General features: G+C 42.7%; 1 protein-coding gene across 1 annotated transcript; it reads right to left on the bottom strand.

Moving 5' to 3' along the window:
* Positions 1 to 519: 519 nt before the first annotated feature.
* On the bottom strand, positions 520 to 7,599 carry LOC146075938 (uncharacterized). The gene is made up of 2 exons (XM_083185637.1): positions 6,511 to 7,599; positions 520 to 1,534 (listed from the first exon to the last, which is right to left on the bottom strand). The coding sequence occupies exons 1-2, from the start codon at positions 7,430 to 7,432 to the stop codon at positions 654 to 656; spliced, it is 1,803 nt and encodes a 600-aa protein (XP_083041763.1). The 5' UTR covers positions 7,433 to 7,599; the 3' UTR covers positions 520 to 653.
* Positions 7,600 to 18,852: the final 11,253 nt, after the last annotated feature.

Below are 18,852 nucleotides of genomic sequence, written 5' to 3'. Positions count from 1 at the left end.
AGGATGGCAGAAAAGATCATTGGGGCGGAGCTCCCCACTGTCCAAGAACTATACCTAGCCAGGGTCAATAAGCGTGCAGGAAAGATCTTGGCGGACAAGCTACACCCTGGCCACAACCTGTTTGAACCCCTTCCGTCAGGCAGACGTTTTAGGTCCATCCCAGCAAAGACGACAAGAACTACAAAAGGCTTCTTCCCAATAGCTGTCCACCAACTAAACCGTATTGAACATACCAAATACTAACTCGAACTTTTCTAGATACATGTGAAATGTATGTGATGTATGTTTATGCCTCTCTTCCCACCCCCTTTGTGTTCCCTGATTGATGCTGCACTGTTACCACAAAAAATTCCAAGCATACGCAAGTATACCTGGCCAATAAAGATGATTCTAATTCTAATTCTAATTCTAGTTCCTAACCGACAGTTCATCCCAGGGAAAAAGTGCCCCAAATCCACTTGTCAGACCGCTCCAGACTATCAGGATTGATTCATACAAAACACTTCTCACACTAGGAAAAAATTGTATCCATTGAATGCATATTGTGGTGTTAAAAGTTACTTTAATTATATATGAAAGACACTGCATTCAGGCCCTCAGAGTGACTCAAGGTATTAATAAGTATTGTCTTTCTAGTAACACTCTACCCGCATTCACAGAATTTTTCGATTCTCTCCTGTGTGAATCCTCTGATGTCGGACAAGATCTGTCTTCTGGGAAAAACCTTTGCTGCATTTAGAACATTTATATGGTTTCTCTCCTGTGTGACTCCTCTGATGTAGGACAAGAAGTGACTTCTGGGAAAAACATTTGCTGCACTCAGAACATTTATATGGCTTCTCTCCTGTGTGACTCCTCTGATGTATAACAAGATGTGACTTATTGGAAAAACATTTGCTGCATTCAGAACATTTATATGGCTTCTCTCCTGTGTGACTCCTCTGATGCAGGACAAGATGTGACTTCTGGGAAAAAATTTTGCTGCATTCAGAACATTTATATGGCTTCTCTCCTGTGTGACTCCTCTGATGTTGGACAAGATACCACTTCTGAAGAAAACATTTGGTGCATTCAGAACATTTATATGGTTTCTCTCCTGTGTGTATCCCCTGATGTTTGACAAGCTGATATTTCTGAGAAAAACATTTGCTGCATTCAGAACATTTATATGGCTTCTCTCCTGTGTGACTGCTCTGATGTTTGACAAGCTTAACCATCTGGGAAAAACACTTGCTGCATTCAGAGCATTTATATGGTTTCTCTCCTGTGTGACTCCTCTGATGTATAACAAGATGTGACTTATTGGAAAAACATTTGCTGCATTCAGAACATTTATATGGTTTCTCTCCTGTGTGAATTCTATGATGCCGGACAAGACTTAACCTATGGGAAAAACATCTGCTGCATTCAGAACATTTATATGGCTTCTCTCCTGTGTGACTCCTCTGATGTTGGACAAGATGTGCCTTCTGGGAAAAACATTTGCTGCATTCAGAACATGTAAATGGCTTCTCTCCTGTGTGACTCCTCTGATGTATGAGAAGATGTGATTTATATGTAAAGCCTTTGTCACACTCAGAGCACACATGTGGTTTCTCTCCTGTGTGACTCATCATGTATGAGGTGAGAAACAAATTAGTTGCTGAAGGTTTCTTCTATCCAGAAAATAAAATTGCTTTTGTTCCTCCTCCTGAGGTGTAAGGAGATGATGTATTTAGTTGGCTTAATCGGAGAACAATGTCCCTTTCCACGTCGTTTTAGTTAGAATCCTGCTCCTTATATGTCCTGTAAGAAAGTTAATATATAAAAGCATAATGGTTACCAGGATAACACTACTTTTATTATATAAGACATATATTTATACACAATAACAAGTATCAGTCACTGATTATATATTCGTGTACAGATGTGTCCACATACATCCAGCCTCCTTGTGCGTTAAACAGTCCTTCTAGTCCTGCCATGCTATAGCGGGATTGTAAGAGCCGAGCATCTTTTTATTAAAATTCTTTGCAAAGCACTAGGGGCATGACCTTGGCAGCATGGAAGTAGAACAGGCCTGGCCAACCTGTGGCTCTCCAGATGTTGTGAAACTACAAATCCCATCATGCCTTGCCACAGTTTTGCTATAAGGGAGTGTTAAAACTGGGGCAAGGCATGCTGGGATTTGTAGTTTCACCACATCTGGAGAGCCACAGGTTGGCCTGTCCTGGAGTAGAAGCAAGAGCTCCCTGGCTGATATTTCCATCCTGATAGCTGCAGGGCGGGAAGCACCGGCAGACATCGACGTGAGGGGAAAGCAGACAATACCTGCACCCGCTGCTGTGTAACGCTCCCCCGAGCTGCCATGCAAGGGAGCCGAGGGCCCAGTGGTCATCTGTGAGGCTGCATGAGCACATTGCTTACCAGCCGCCAGGAACCATAATTCTGTAAGGAGCTAGGTAGTCGTGCCAGCAGGAGACAGCGTCAGACGCCTGGAAGCAGTGGGCTGTTGTAGTCGGCAGGAGATGTTATTACCAAGAGGCTGCTGCGGGGCATAAGTCCCATTTTTACCTGAACCTTTATTATTAAACTGCATAGTCTGTGTTTATTGTCAGCGGATAAGATCAGATCAGTGTTAGCTCAGTTACCGGAGGGCTAGAGGTCTCTGTGTTGTACCATCTGGACAGAGCAGAGCATTGTATTTGTTGCCAAGGGAGATTGCCAGCGAGATTGTGCTGGCTCCTGAAGCCCTTCATGGATCTAAACTGTAGAATTCAGCTTGCCACTAAAATAGAACTGCATAAAGCAACTGTAGCATCATTGTGGAGTACGGGATACAGGGGTCTCAATATGCTGGGGAATGGAGGGTCCTCCGCAGGAGACAGGCGCATATAAAATCTTTAGCACGGTGTACTGGCTCCTCGCATCTACGTTCCCAACCACAAGCCAGTTAAGGGAAAACTGTGCCCGAAGTAGGATGGATATACTTGAGAGAAGAATATGAAAAGCGATATGTCGTGAGCTTCATGCCAGCACACGTCAACAGTAATCAGGAGAACTGGAAACATGTTTTTTTTTTTTTACAACTGGTGACAAGAAAGGTTACCAACACAACTTCAACCAGATAACTGAGAACATGTTGCAGAAAAGACTCTGCACTGAGGCGGGAGCACCCAGTATCCCATATGGACTACGAGAAAGGGATTTACCGGTAGGTCATTAAAATTGTATTTTCTCTATCACCCATATGGTATACTGGGGTCTCAATATGATAGGAATGTCCCAGAAATACCAGAATGGATAGGAACCTGTGGAGACTTCTGTAGCACCACCTGCCCAAACTGGGTATCTTCTTCGGCTAGAGCGTCAAACTAGTAGAACTTTACAAATGTATGTTGGCCTGACCACATCACAGCTCTGCAAAGTTACAAAGCAGAGACACCCCAGGCAGCCGCCCAGAATGACCCCACCGCTCTTGTTGAATGGGTATTTACGGAAGCAAGAAGTGTGTAATCTGCTGACACATAAGCTTGTTGAATCGTTGTTTGTATCCAATGAGCAATGGACGGCTTAGAATATAACTTTTATTAAACAACTCTAAAAAAAGAGAGAAATATCACCACAATTAAATAAGTACATACATGAATACATTTATACAACAATTTAAATGGTAGTGTCGTCATTAAATCACTGGCAAAAGTGATTTATACACGGTATCCACCTCTAATACTATGGTTTTGTACAAGATAAATTGAAATCCAAGGTTGGAGTTTGTGCATGAGTAATTATAAAGGACCAATGTCTGTTGGGAATCTGTCCTGACAAAGTAACAGACATTGGTCAGTTATAATTACTCATGCACAAACTCCAACCTTGGATTTCAATTTATCTTGTGCAAAACCATAGTAGTAGAGGTGGATACCGTGTATAAATCATTTTTGCCAGTGATTTAATGACAACATTACCATTTAAATTGTTGTAGAAATGTATTCATGTATGTACTTATTTAATTGTGGTGACGTTTCTCTCTTTTTTTTAGAGTTGTTTAATAAAAGTTATATTTTAGTCCACTCATAACACATTAATTTAAAAGCGTGCCCAAAAAACCCTTACTGTTCTGCCTTTGTCCTCCTTGGGATACCCCCCCTTTGAATGTTAGCTTTATTGCTGAACTATTTTGGGAGCACCTCCAACCAAGCACCCTCGCGGTACCAGAGCCTAATTAGGTCCTATGTTGGTCTTTTGAATAATAAAAATATATCACCTTTATTAATTTAGAGCCTGTGACAATCCTTCCCTTCCTATACTGTTACTCCTGTATCCTCAAGGTGGAGCACAGCTGTTGCTTAATTAAACCAATTAGCTCTGGACCTGGTGTGTCAGGCTGCATACCTGTAGTAAGTCTCCTCCTTAAGGGGGCTTGTCTGCCTTGGCTATTGTGATTGGGAGTTTGCCCTTTATCTCCCATGCTACCTTTTACCCAGACGCCGGTGATTTTCCTTGTGTAGCCTGTCCTATTCTGTTTTGCCTGTCAGCTTCTGGTGCAAGCCTGAAGTTGGTGTCCTTGCTGTGCATCTGGGATTGTGTTGCAGAGGAGACCAAGTTTCTTCCTGTCCCCTGGTACCCAATCAATGAGGGAGAGAGGGGAGGGGGGATAGGAGGTCCGCACACAACTGGGTCATATCCCTTTAGTAATTTTAGGGATTTTTATGTATTTGGGCTGCCTTTATTGAAAATAATCTGGCGGGGGTGCTATCCGGGCAAAGGTTAGGACAATAGTTTGTAGGGGAAAGAGAAAGATTTGCACAATAGATGCACACCAAAGGAGAAAGATATTTGAAGAAGAAATTTTTGGTTTGTTACTGTTTTAAAACTTAAACTTTTATTAGTTAATTTGAATAAAAAGAAGAGAGGACACTGTCCTGTGCAAACTTTTAACACATAGGATTGCACAGGATAACCTTCTGCGGCTTGTGAAAATATTTTCAGAGGTTAAAACTTTTTAGACATACATACACACAACATATAATGTGAAGTGCAAATGCACACAAGAAAGAAATAGTGTTTTTAGGGATTAAAAGAGTTTCTCTTGGACAATTTGGCAGTGCTGTGAATATTTATATTTTATTAATCTTTATTTTTCAGCACTATTTGGAGAAATACCCCTATGAGAAGAAAGAATCTAGTATCACTTCTTTGGGATTTGGTCCCCACTTGCAATGGGTTTTGTACCAATAAATGGATTTTAATTTGGTGTTAGGTATTTAATTTTTAACACACTAAATCCATTCTTTGGTGTGCATCTATTGTGCAAATCAGTACTGGCACCAGCAGAACAGCAGTATATTACAGAGCTCAGTACCAGCACCATCAGAACAGCTGTATAATACAGAGCTCAGTACCGGCACCAGCAGCACAGCTGTATATTACAGAGCTCAGTATCGGCACCAGCAGTACAGCTGTATATTACAGAGCTCAGTGCCGGCACCAGCAGAACAGCTGTATATTACAGAGCTTAGTACCGGCACCAGCAGAACAGCTGTATATTACAGAGCTCAGTATCGGCACCAGCAGAACAGCTGTATATTACAGAACTCAGTACCGGCACCAGCAGAACAGCTGTATATTACAGAGCTCAGTATCGGCACCAGCAGAACAGCTGTATATTACAGAGCTCAGTACCGGCACCTGCAGAACAGCTGTATATTACAGAGCTCAGTACCGGCACCAGCAGAACAGCTGTATATTACAGAGCTCAGTACCGGCACCAGCAGAACAGCTGTATATTACAGAGCTCAGTACCGGCACCAGCAGAACAGCTGTATATTACAGAGATCAGTACCGGCACCGGCAGAACAGCTGTATATTACAGAGATCAGTACCAGCACCGGCAGAACAGCTGTATATTACAGAGCTCAGTACTGGCACCAGAAGAACAGCTGTGTATTACACAGCTCAGTACCGGCACCAGCAGAACAGCTGTATATTACAGAGATCAGTATTGGCACCAGCAGAACAGCTGTATATTACATAGCTCAGTACCAGCACCAGCAGTACAGCTGTATATTACAGAGCTCAGTACTGGCACCAGCAGAACAGCTGTATATTACAGAGATCAGTACTAGCACCAGCAGAACAGCTGTATATTACAGAGCTCAGTACCGGCACCAGCAGAACAGCTGTATAATACAGAGCTCAGTACCAGCAGCCCCATCGCCACTGTATGTTGTTATATTGCAACTCTAGTTCCTAACCGACAGTTCATCCCAGGGAAAAAGTGCCCCAAATCCACTTGTCAGACCGCTCCAGACTATCAGGACTGATTCATACAAAACACTTCTCACACTAGGAAAAAATTGTATCCATTGAATGCATATTGTGGTGTTAAAAGTTACTTTAATTATATATGAAAGACACTGCATTCAGGCCCTCAGAGTGACTCAAGGTATTAATAAGTATTGTCTTTCTAGTAACACTCTACCCGCTTTCACAGAATTTTTCGATTCTCTCCTGTGTGAATCCTCTGATGTCGGACAAGATCTGTCTTCTGGGAAAAACCTTTGCTGCATTTAGAACATTTATATGGTTTCTCTCCTGTGTGACTCCTCTGATGTAGGACAAGAAGTGACTTCTGGGAAAAACATTTGCTGCACTCAGAACATTTATATGGCTTCTCTCCTGTGTGACTCCTCTGATGTATAACAAGATGTGACTTATTGGAAAAACATTTGCTGCATTCAGAACATTTATATGGTTTTTCTCCTGTGTGACTCCTCTGATGTAGGACAAGATGTGACTTCTGGGAAAAAATTTTGCTGCATTCAGAACATTTATATGGCTTCTCTCCTGTGTGACTCCTCTGATGTAGGACAAGATACCACTTCTGAAGAAAACATTTGGTGCATTCAGAACATTTATATGGTTTCTCTCCTGTGTGTATCCTCTGATGTTTGACAAGCTGATATTTCTGAGAAAAACATTTGCTGCATTCAGAACAATTATATGGCTTCTCTCCTGTGTGACTCCTCTGATGTTTGACAAGCTTAACCATCTGGGAAAAACATTTGCTGCATTCAGAGCATTTATATGGTTTCTCTCCTGTGTGACTCCTCTGATGTATAACAAGATGTGACTTATTGGAAAAACATTTGCTGCATTCAGAACATTTATATGGTTTCTCTCCTGTGTGAATTCTATGATGCCGGACAAGACTTAACCTATGGGAAAAACATCTGCTGCATTCAGAACATTTATATGGCTTCTCTCCTGTGTGACTCCTCTGATGTTGGACAAGATGTGCCTTCTGGGAAAAACATTTGCTGCATTCAGAACATGTAAATGGCTTATCTCCTGTGTGATTCCTCTGATGTCTGAGAAGATGTGATTTATATGTAAAGCCTTTGTCACACTCAGAGCACACATGTGGTTTCTCTCCTGTGAGGCTCATCATGTATGAGGAGATAAACAAATTAGTTGCTGAAGGTTTCTTCTATCCAGAAAATAAAATTGCTTTTGTTCCTCCTCCTGAGGGGTAAGGAGATATGATGTATTTAGTTGGCTTGATCGGAGAACAATGTCCCTTTCCACGTCGTCTTAGTTAGAATCCTGCTCCTTATATGTCCTGTAAGAAAGTTAATATATAAAAGCATAATGGTTACCAGGATAACACTACTTTTATTATATAAGACGTATTTATACACAATAACAAGTATCAGTCACTGATTATATATTCGTGTACAGATGTGTCCACATACATCCAGCCTCCTTGTGCGTTAAACAGTCCTTCTAGTCCTGCCATGCCATAGCGGGATTGTAAGAGCCGAGCATATTTTTATTAAAATTCTTTGCAAAGCGCTAGGGGCATGATCTTGGCAGCGTGGGAGTAGAACAGGACTGGCCAACCTGTGGCTCTCCAGATGTTGTGAAACTACAAATCCCTTCATGCCTTGCCACAGTTTTGCTATAAGGGAGTGTTAAAACTGGGGCAAGGCATGCTGGGATTTGTAGTTTCACCACATCTGGAGAGCCACAGTTTGGCCTGTCCTGGAGTAGAAGCAAGAGCTCCCTGGCTGATATTCCCATCCTAATAGCTGCAGGGCAAGAAGCACCGGCAGACATCGACGTGAGGGTAAAGCAGACAATACCTGAACCCGCTGCTGTGCAACGCTCCCCCGAGCTGCCACGCAAGGGAGCCGAGGGCGCAGTGGTCATCTGTGAGGCTGCATGAGCACATTGCTTACCAGCGCCAGGAACTATAATTCTGTAAGGAGCTAGGTAGTCGTGCCAGCAGGAGACAGTGTCAGACGCCTGGAAGTAGTGGGCTGTTGTAGTCCGCAGGAGATGTTATTACCAAGAGGCTGCTGCGGGGCATAAGTCCCATTTCTACCTGAACCTTTATTATTAAACTGCATAGTCTGTGTTTATTGTCAGCGGATAAGATCAGATCAGTGTTGGCTCAGTTACCGGAGGGCTAGAGGTCTCTGTGTTGTACCATCTGGACAGAGCAGGGCATTGTATTTGTTGCCAAGGGAGATTGCCAGCGAGATTGTGCTGGCTCCTGAAGCCCTTCATGGATCTAAACTGTAGAATTCAGCTTGCCACTAAAATAGAACTGCATAAAGCAACTGTAGCATCATTGTGGAGTACGGGATACAGGGGTCTCAATATGCTGGGGAATGGAGGGTCCTCCGCAGGAGACAGGCGCATATAAAATCTTTAGCACGGTGTACTGGCTCCTCCCATCTACGTTCCCAACCACAAGCCAGTTAAGGGAAAACTGTGCCCGAAGTAGGATGGATATACTTGAGAGAAGAATATGAAAAGCGATATGTGGTGAGCTTCATACCAGCACACGTCAACAGTAATCAGGAGAACTGGAAGCATGTTTTTTTTTTTTTCACAACTGGTGACAAGAAAGGTTACCAACACAACTTCAACCAGATAACTGAGAACATGTTGCAGAAAAGACTCTGCACTGAGGCGGGAGCACCCAGTATCCCATATGGACTACGAGAAAGGGATTTACCGGTAGGTCATTAAAATTGTATTTTCTCTATCACCCATATGGTATACTGGGGTCTCAATATGATAGGAATGTCCCAGAAATACCAGAATGGATAGGAACATGTGGAGACTTCTGTAGCACCACCTGCCCAAACTGGGTATCTTCTTCGGCTAGAGCGTCAAACTAGTAGAACTTTACAAATGTATGTTGGCCTGACCACATCACAGCTCTGCAAAGTTACAAAGCAGAGACACCCCAGGCAGCCGCCCAGATTGACCCCACCGCTCTTGTTGAATGGGCATTCACGGAAGCAGGAAGTGTCTAATCTGCTGACACATAAGCTTGTTGAATCGTTGTTTGTATCCAATGAGCAATGGACGGCTTAGAATATAACTTTTATTAAACAACTCTAAAAAAAGAGAGAAACGTCACCACAATTAAATAAGTACATACATGAATACATTTCTACAACAATTTAAATGGTAGTGTCGTCATTAAATCACTGGCAAAAATGATTTATACACGGTATCCACCTCTAATACTATGGTTTTGCACAAGATAAATTGAAATCCAAGGTTGGAGTTTGTGCATGAGTAATTATAACTGACCAATGTCTGTTGGGAATCTGTCCTGACAAAGTAACAGACATTGGTCAGTTATAATTACTCATGCACAAACTCCAACCTTGGATTTCAATTTATCTTGTGCAAAACCATAGTATTAGAGGTGGATACCGTGTATAAATCATTTTTGCCAGTGATTTAATGACGACACTACCATTTAAATTGTTGTAGAAATGTATTCATGTATGTACTTATTTAATTGTGGTGACGTTTCTCTCTTTTTTTAGAGTTGTTTAATAAAAGTTATATTTTAGTTCACTCATAACACATTAATTTAAAAGCGTGCCCCAAAAACCCTTACTGTTCTGCCTTTGTCTTCCTTGGGATACCCCCCCTTTGAATGTTAGCTTTATTGCTGAACTATTTTGGGAGCACCTCCAACCAAGCACCCTCGCGGTACCAGAGCCTAATTAGGTCCTATGTTGGCCTTTTGAATAATAAAAATATATCACCTTTATTAATTTAGAGCCTGTGACAATCCTTCCCTTCCTATACTGTTACTCCTGTATCCTCAAGGTGGAGCACAGCTGTTGCTTAATTAAACCAATTAGCTCTGGACCTGGTGTGTCAGGCTGCATACCTGTAGTAAGTCTCCTCCTTAAGGGGGCTTGTCTGCCTTGGCTATTGTGATTGGGAGTTTGCCCTTTATCTCCCATGCTACCTTTTACCCAAACGCCAGTGATTTTTCCTAGTGTAGCCTGTCCTATTCTGTTTTGCCTGTCAGCTTCTGGTGCAAGCCTGAAGTTGGTGTCCTTGCTGTGCATCTGGGATTGTATTGCAGAAGAGACCAAGTTTCTTCCTGTCCCCTGGTACCCAATCAATGAGGGAGAGAGGGGAGGGGGGATTGGAGGTCCGCACACAACTGGGTCATATCCCTTTAGTAATTTTAGGGATTTTTATGTATTTGGGCTGCCTTTATTGAAAATAATCTGGCGGGGGTGCTGAAGGGTTAAAATCTAGAACCCATGTCGCATATAAGAATTTGCACGTAGACTGCTCTCATTTTCAGTAGACTGTTTCTCTATAGCTACATCTCAAGGTTACAGATAACAAGTCTTATCACTTCCACACTGAGCTTCTACTTTCAACCCCCCCCCCCCCTTTGGAATTGCTATGCAGTGTGTTCATGCTTAAACTCCTCTATAATCGAAAACCCCCCTTGTTACTCATTTCTTTGTGTATGATATTTTGTATGCCCTCCTTCCCTTCCCCCCTGTTGAATTTGCCCTGCTACCTAACAGACCAATCAGAATGTAATATGCACTTGCATACACCCATGTATCATGCCTTTTAACTTACTGTTAAACTCATAATAAACCAGAGTGAATCTTAACCTACTACTGTGTGTTTCATGTGGAGTTTAAGTTTCATCTCTCACGGGTACCTAAGGGGTCACCAGGTCGAGGGGCTACACATTTATCCTTACAATTTGGGGGCCAGTCCGGGATCCAGACGATCGACCCCTGATCGGTAAGATAGAGAATTACTTGTCTGTCTTTTCCGCTAAGGGATTGCGACCATCTCCTGGATCTGAACTCTCTCCGTGTTCCGGGAACACGTGACAAGGTAATATTTAAGTCCGGGACTTAATATTACGTAATAGTATGTAAGGAAATTTATGACGCCATAAAATGTATCAGGGATACAAGGACCAGGGGTCCACGTCATAAAAAAGGACCTGGGGTCCACGTAAAGGTAATTCAAGTCCGGGACTTGAGATTACGAAACAGGTATCCGGGATACCGCAATTGAACCAGGGGTTCACAGAGAAAGCCTCCTCGATCTGATCGCCTAAATATATGTATGTACATGTTTGTCTGTTAATGTTGCAACTGTGTATTTGTTTGGGACACTCAGTGGACGGGTGGTAAGTGCACGTACGCTGAAGTGTTCTGTCTGTCTTATATACAATTGTGCTGTATATTTTGTATTAAGGATACTCAGTGAACGGGTGGTAAGTGTACGGCCACTGAGTGTCATTACTGTATAGAGCGATTCTAAGTAGATTTGCAAAGTGATTTGGCTACTGAATGTCATTTTGTTTAAAGTAATTTTAAGTACAATTGCGACTTGACTTGTGACAGATATTATTGTGACCATATTGACTGACATACTGTTATATTATGGGATTATATTAGAGTAAAGAAACAGAATATTCCCCGCTTTTACCAGGAGAGACATGTAAAGAATATGTTGCCCGTGTCTCCCCCACAAATTACTATTTTATTAACCCTTGGGTAGACAATTTAGCGGGATAGATAGGATAATTAAAAAATTGTCCCAAACCAATAATAACACCAATAGGATGCATAACATATTTAAAGAAAGCATGCAAAGGACGCAGCTTTACCCAAGAAGGCATAGATGCTATGTGGGATCAACTTGCTGCACATATGAATGAAGTGTTTAAAGCACGCTCATCTCTCCCCATAGCTGTAAGTTGTAAACAGAAACAGTGACAAATTTCTGGAAGAGATTCAAGAAGTGCTGGACCGAGGAAGCAGGTCTGCCGCTTCTGCATAATGATAATTTATTTGTTTCTACTTTCATTAATAATCTGCTGCCGATATATATCCTCGCTGTGAAGCAGAGTGTTTCAACTTGGACCTCTGATACAGTGAAGGATTTTGAAAAACATTTGTATAAAAAGGAAGCAGCAGGTTGTTTTGAAGTTAAAAGAAACACTGCCACACCATCACATACCCCGTTCACAAGCTTCCAAAATCAAAACAATCCTAGGAGACAGAATAAACCATTCTGTCCTCCTAGAGACAGACTACCTCAGAGGGCTCCTGCGGGACCCCCACCCAACAGGCAGACAAGCTGCTATAACTGTGAAAGGGATAGCCATTAGGCTAGAGACTGTCCGTTCCCTTCAAACAAACCCCGACAGGTCAGTAACCCCATGCAGCCCAGCCAACCCAGACCAAGAGACAACCCCAGATTTCAGATTGACTGTGAAAGAGACAGACCTTAAAGGGCCATGACATAGGAAAACATGAATTTACTGTAATACCTGACTACCCAATCAATTTGCTAGGCAGAGATCTTCTCTCTGTGTTGGAAATCACAATCAATCCATCAGAAGCAGGAAAAGGAATTAATGTTTCATCACCACACTTGCTCATGACTAACAGTTCTGACCCAAACACAGAATTAGACACTGTAAATCCTCAGATATGGTCAACAGGACCTCAGAGCAATAAACCAATTAATTGTTACCATTGCACCCATTGAACCTGATGTAAACTCACCCATCTCAGCAATCCCTGTAGATGCCGCCTATTTCTCAGTAACCGATTTGTAAAAAATGCATTTTTAGCATACCTGTGGACACCCAGACACAACTGTTATTTGCATTTTCTTTTGAGGCCAGCAGTTAACATGATGCAGGAGTATATTGACTCCCCTGTTGTGTACAGCATCGTGCTCCAAGCCACATTCCCTGGCACCCCCCCTATGGTTCAGTCCTGCTACAGTATGCAGATGATCTGCTTATCTGTAGTTCAACAAAGGAGGCATGCCGAGAGGATGGCATATCACTGTTAAACTGGCTCTGTGAATGTGGGCACAAAGTGTCAAAAAGCAAAAATGCAATGGTGCAAAAAGAATGTTGATTATTTAGGTTTTGTCTTGACAAAAGGGGAGAGGAAAGTCAGTCCACAACGCATTCAGTCTGTACTGGGTCTGGTCCGCCCAAACACTATTATTTCAGACAGTGGATTTCTGACTGTTCCTACTATGATAACATTTTGAGACAAGCCACACTCAATGACAAACCTAAACAGATACAATGGTCACAAGAAATGTTAAATGCATATGAAAAGCCTTAAATGTATGTTGATGAAAAGTCCGGCATTGACCCTCCCAAACTATGTACAACCATTTCATTTATATGCAAGGGACAAAATGTAAAACCATGGCGGGTGTGCTGACACAAGAACATGGAGGTAAGCTGCGCCCCGTGGCATTCTTTTCCAAAGTGATGCCGGTGTCGGTCCAAGGTATGCCTGCCTGTCTTCAGGCACTGGCGGCCTGTGCAATGGTAGCTGAGATGGCAACCACACTCACCCTAGGCTCACCCACTGTTCTCCATACCACACATAATGTTGTAGCATTACTTAAAGGGCTACACACACAACATGTCAGCCCAGCGTCTTAGTGGAGATGAGGTCCTGTTGCTAGGAAGCCCCTCACTCACCATTAAGTATGCAAACGCATCCTCAGGCCCCGCACCCATTCTAAATGCACTTTTAGGACTAAAGGGCTCCAAGGATGACATTCCTGACGATCATGACTGTTCTGCATCAATAGAGTCAGAGACCTCCCCTAGACTTGACATTTCCCCTGTACCAATACCAGGTTCTGACCATGTATTTGTGGATGGTTCTTGTAGTAGACCCAATGACTCGACATATCAGGCAGGCTACGCAGTGGTACGCCTCCCAAATGACATTTTAGAAGCGAGACCCATTCCATATCAATCAGCACAAGCTGCAGAACTCATAGCGCTCACAAGAGCTTGCCAAATGTAGAAAGATAAACCTGATCACTGAACTACAAAGCTCAGCATCACAAAAAGACTTGGATGACTGGTTATTTCCAATATTGCAGAAAAATCCTATAACAGGATTGATCTGCAAAGAGGGGAGACCATGCATACCACAATCAAGCGCCCCATTGTTCATTGCTCACTACCATGGGGTAGGACATTATAGCAAAATCACCACAGCTATACTTTTGAGCAAAGACTTTTACATCACAGATGCTAAAACATTGGTAGATTAGTACATTAGCAGATGTATTACCTGTCTGCGCAACAACCCTAATAACCCAATGAAAGCAAAGCATCAACACCCGGAGTACCCAACTACTCCTTTCACGCATTTGCAAATTGATTTTACACATATACCTAACAAAGGTACAAAACAGGAGTATGCTCTGATTATAGTAGATATGTTTTCCAGATGGCCAGAGGCATTTCCCACAAAAGCAGAAGATGCAAAAACAGTTGCACGCATACTAACACAAGAAATCATCCCTAGATGGGGATGCCCGCTCCAAATAGATAGCGACAAAGCACTGCCTTTACAGCAAAAATCACACAAGCTTTAGTGAAAGCATTTCAAATAGAGAGGAAATTTCACATTCCCTATCATTCTCAAAGTTCAAGAATTATAAAAAAGATGAATAGGACTTTAAAGGATAAACTTAGAAAAGCAACAGAAAGAACATTTAATAAATAGAAACAAACCCTCCCCATAGTCCTAGCAGAAATTAGAATGACCCCCCAAAAGACTCTGGGTTATTCACCTTTTGAAATACTAATAGGAAGACTTTTTCCCACACCCTGGGCTAAGAAACCATTAGTAGTACAGGAAGGAGACCTAGAACAGATTAGAGAAGAGTATGTTAGGTCCCTCATCACCAGACTTAGTGAAATTGAACATGGTGTTATTTGTAAAAATCTTTTTAATCCACAGGAATCAACACATCCTTTCCAGATCGGAGACAAGGTCGTTGTGAAGGTTCTCCCCAGGAATAAAGGTCCAGGAGACTTCACCTATGGTCCAGAAACAGAGATCATAGTGGTAACGAGGACGGCTGTCCTTACAGAAGAGAGTCCAGTGTGGATACACGCATCCAGGGTAAAGAGAATCCTGAGTAACGTCCCGGATAGAGAACAGATCAAGGCGAGGTACTAATGGGGGCAGACAGCCCTAACCTCCTACATGATGGAGAAGACGACTCACCAGCAGATGAGGTCATTCTAGAATTCTGGACGATGGTGGATAACGTATATTATTCTATTGATTCTTGTTTGCCAGATACCTTTGCACAAAAACTGAAGTGGACATGACTGAAAAGGCAGGCGTATACATTTTCTGGTACAATTTTTTCAGCACCGAGGTAGCCGCCTACCAGATAGACTTTTGCACCATTAACCCCTGTGTCTCCAAACGATGGACATAGGGATGTAATAAGAATGGTCACCCAAATGGTATAGAACAGGCCCTTGTTCAATTAGCAATCTATATATTGATTATTCTTACAATTATCTGTATTGTTGTTTTTTGCATTAGACTATTTTGTAGAAAACTTGCTACTAAAGGTATTGAGAATACTCTTATGTATGAATCCATTGCCCCTGCACACGCAAATTCCCCTGAAGGCTACAAACAATATCTTGCTAAGCACAGAAATAAGGAATTTGGTAAGAAGAATCATATCATCTAAATTCATGATTCTAAGAGGGGATTGAAGGGTTAAAATCTAGAACCCATGTCGCATATAAGAATTTGCACGTAGACTGCTCTCATTTTCAGTAGACTGTTTCTTTATAGCTACATCTCAAGGTTACAGATAACAAGTCTTATCACTTCCACACTGAGCTTCTACTTTCAACCCCCCCCCCCCCCCCTTTGGAATTGCTATGCAGTGTGTTCATGCTTAAACTCCTCTATAATCGAAAACCCCCCTTGTTACTCATTTCTTTGTGTATGATATTTTGTATGCCCTCCTTCCCTTCCCCCCTGTTGAATTTGCCCTGCTACCTAACAGACCAATCAGAATGTAATATGCACTTGCATACACCCATGTATCATGCCTTTTAACTTACTGTTAAACTCATAATAAACCAGAGTGAATCTTAACCTACTACTGTGTGTTTCATGTGGAGTTTAAGTTTCATCTCTCACGGGTACCTAAGGGGTCACCAGGTCAAGGGGCTACACATTTATCCTTACAGGTGCTATCCGGGCAAAGGTTAGGACAATAGTTTGTAGGGGAAAGAGAAAGATTTGCACAATAGATGCACACCAAAGGAGAAAGATATTTGAAGAAGAAATTTTTGGTTTGTTACTGTTTTAAAACGTAAACTTTTATTAGTTAATTTGAATAAAAAGAAGAGAGGACACTGTCCTGTGCAAACTTCTAACACATAGGATTGCACAGGATAACCTCCTTCTGCGGCTTGTGAAAATATTTTCAGAGGTTAAAACTTTTTAGACATACATACACACAACATATAATGTGAAGTGCAAATGCACACAAGAAAGAAATAGTGTTTTTAGGGATTAAAAGAGTTTCTCTTGGACAATTTGGCAGTGCTGTGAATATTTATATTTTATTAATCTTTATTTTTCAGCACTATTTGGAGAAATACCCCTATGAGAAGAAAGAATCTAGTATCACTTCTTTGGGATTTGGTCCCCACTTGCAATGGGTTTTGTACCAATAAATGGATTTTAATTTGGTGTTAGGTATTTAATTTTTAACACACTAAATCCATTCTTTGGTGTGCATCTATTGTGCAAATCTTTCTCTTTCCCCTACAAACTATTGTTCCCTGGTACCGGCTACTGATGTCCTGACCCAGACCTGTACAGAGATAAGTGTCCTTGTACCATCTAGGCATTTGTATTCTCTGCTAATTACAGTATTATCTATGTGCAAAATTATGTGGTGTCTCTCTGGTATTCCCACAAGCTATCCTCAGTGTTATGGTGGGAGCCAGTTCCGTGTTATTACATCTTGCTGCAGAACTGCATGTATAGGCCTAACTGTTGGAGTATTGTGTAATTATTAACATCTTTATGCATTGTTGCATCCAGGGTAGTGTGGTGGGAAACTGTATCTTTGCTCCCTACTTCACTATCTTTCTAATTGATCTAGCTAGGGATCATTAGTCAAAACAAGTGTACGTTGGGCTGCTGGAGAATTCCCCTTTGGAGGACAGTTGTGTCACATTATTGTTTTGTTCCATGTTTATGGGTTTTTAGTTAGCAATCCTCTTGTCTGCTCTGGAGGTGGTAGGCACCTTGTTTCCTTGCCAAGTCACGGTGGCACGGGGGTTGGAGTGTACCTAATTTACTCCTTCGAAAGTGGCTATTATTGGTGAAGTCTTAGCTCTGCGGGTGCCTATAGCCTCTGGAGGGATTCACAGAGTTATGGTTGGATCGTGGCCTGTCCGTCCCAGTAACCTCTTGTCTGGAATCCCCTCAGAACCCTAACAGCATCATAGAGCACAAAGAGGCAGTCTGTCTTATGAATATGAGCTGTCCTTTTAACTTATGTTTTCAAGGCTCTCAAAACATCCAGGGATTCTGGGATATTAGGATGAGCAGTGCTAGTCAGAACCAAAATAGGCTGGTTTAGGTGGAACGACGATACCACCTTCTGCAGGAACTGCTCTCTTGTTCTAAGCACCGCCCTGTCTTCGTGAAAGACGAGATGTGGGCTCTTACACGACAATGCTCCTAATTCTGACGCCCTCCTAGCAGAGGCTAGGGCCAGAAGCACTACCGTCTTCCACTTGGGGTATTTTGAATCAGTCGTTGCCAGGGGTTCAAACCATGATTTATATCAAAGACATAGAGAGGTCGCTCTTTTTTCTTGTTTAAACCACGATGACTGCAGAAAATTCAACACCATGTCCAGTTCCCATGTCCAGTAGGCACAATGGAAGGCTGAATCTGGAGAACGCCTTTATTAAATGTCTGTACTTCAAGCATGACTGCCAAACTTTTCTGGAAGGAAACAGACAAGGCCGAAATCTGAACCTTTAACGATCCCAGACGTAGGCCCAAATCCAGACCTGCCTGCAAGAACTGCAGGAAATGGTCCATCTTAAAATCAGCAGGTGCAAAATTATTTTTCTCACAGCAGCCAACATATTTCCTCCAAAGGCAGTCTAGCCTGGGGCATGGTAGATATCACCAAGGCATGCAGGCCCTTCTGGGCTAGAAAATGTCTGTCAACCTCCAAGCCATTAAACAAAGCCACGCTAAGGCCCCTTTCACAGACACCGGCAGCCGCCGGCCGGCGAAACCCCGCACGGCCAAGTGGCCCTGCCGCGCACAGAAGTTTACAATGGTCGTGATGGCTACAGCCCGGCAGCCGTCCTTTCCAGTGGTGACAGCCGGCCGCAACCGAGCGGCCGGGCCGTGACCATCCCGTGTGAATGGACACAATCCTGTCCATCATTAACCTCTGTGTACGGCACAGCATTTGGGCGTGCATGTTTTTGCCGCCCAGTGTCAGCCGGAGCGTGTGAAGCAGTCATGGTAGACGAACGGGCCTTGCTGGAGCAGATTTTTGTCTGAGAGGCAGGTGCCATGGATCTTCGATTACCATAGTCTGAAGATCAACATACCATGCCCATGGAGGCCAGTCTGGGGCCACCAGTATCGCCTCCACTCCTTGGCTTCTGATTCTTTTTAGCGCCCTTGCGATTAAGGGAAT

This window comes from Crinia signifera, chromosome 4, assembly GCF_055691185.1.
Source record: "Crinia signifera chromosome 4, ASM5569118v1, whole genome shotgun sequence".
Classification (NCBI taxonomy): domain Eukaryota; kingdom Metazoa; phylum Chordata; class Amphibia; order Anura; family Myobatrachidae; genus Crinia; species Crinia signifera.
The sequence above is the reverse complement of the archived record's forward strand: the minus strand, read 5'-3'. Positions and strand labels throughout refer to the sequence as shown.

Coding starts and splice junctions, on each gene's coding strand:
- LOC146075938 (XM_083185637.1), bottom strand. CDS start 7,432: ATGATGAGCCTCACAGGAGAGAAACCACATGTGTGCTCTGAGTGTGAC. Junction 1,535..6,510: donor GAAGACAGATCTTGTCCGAC/ATCAGAGGATTC, acceptor ATCTTCTCATAC/ATCAGAGGAGTCACACAGGA.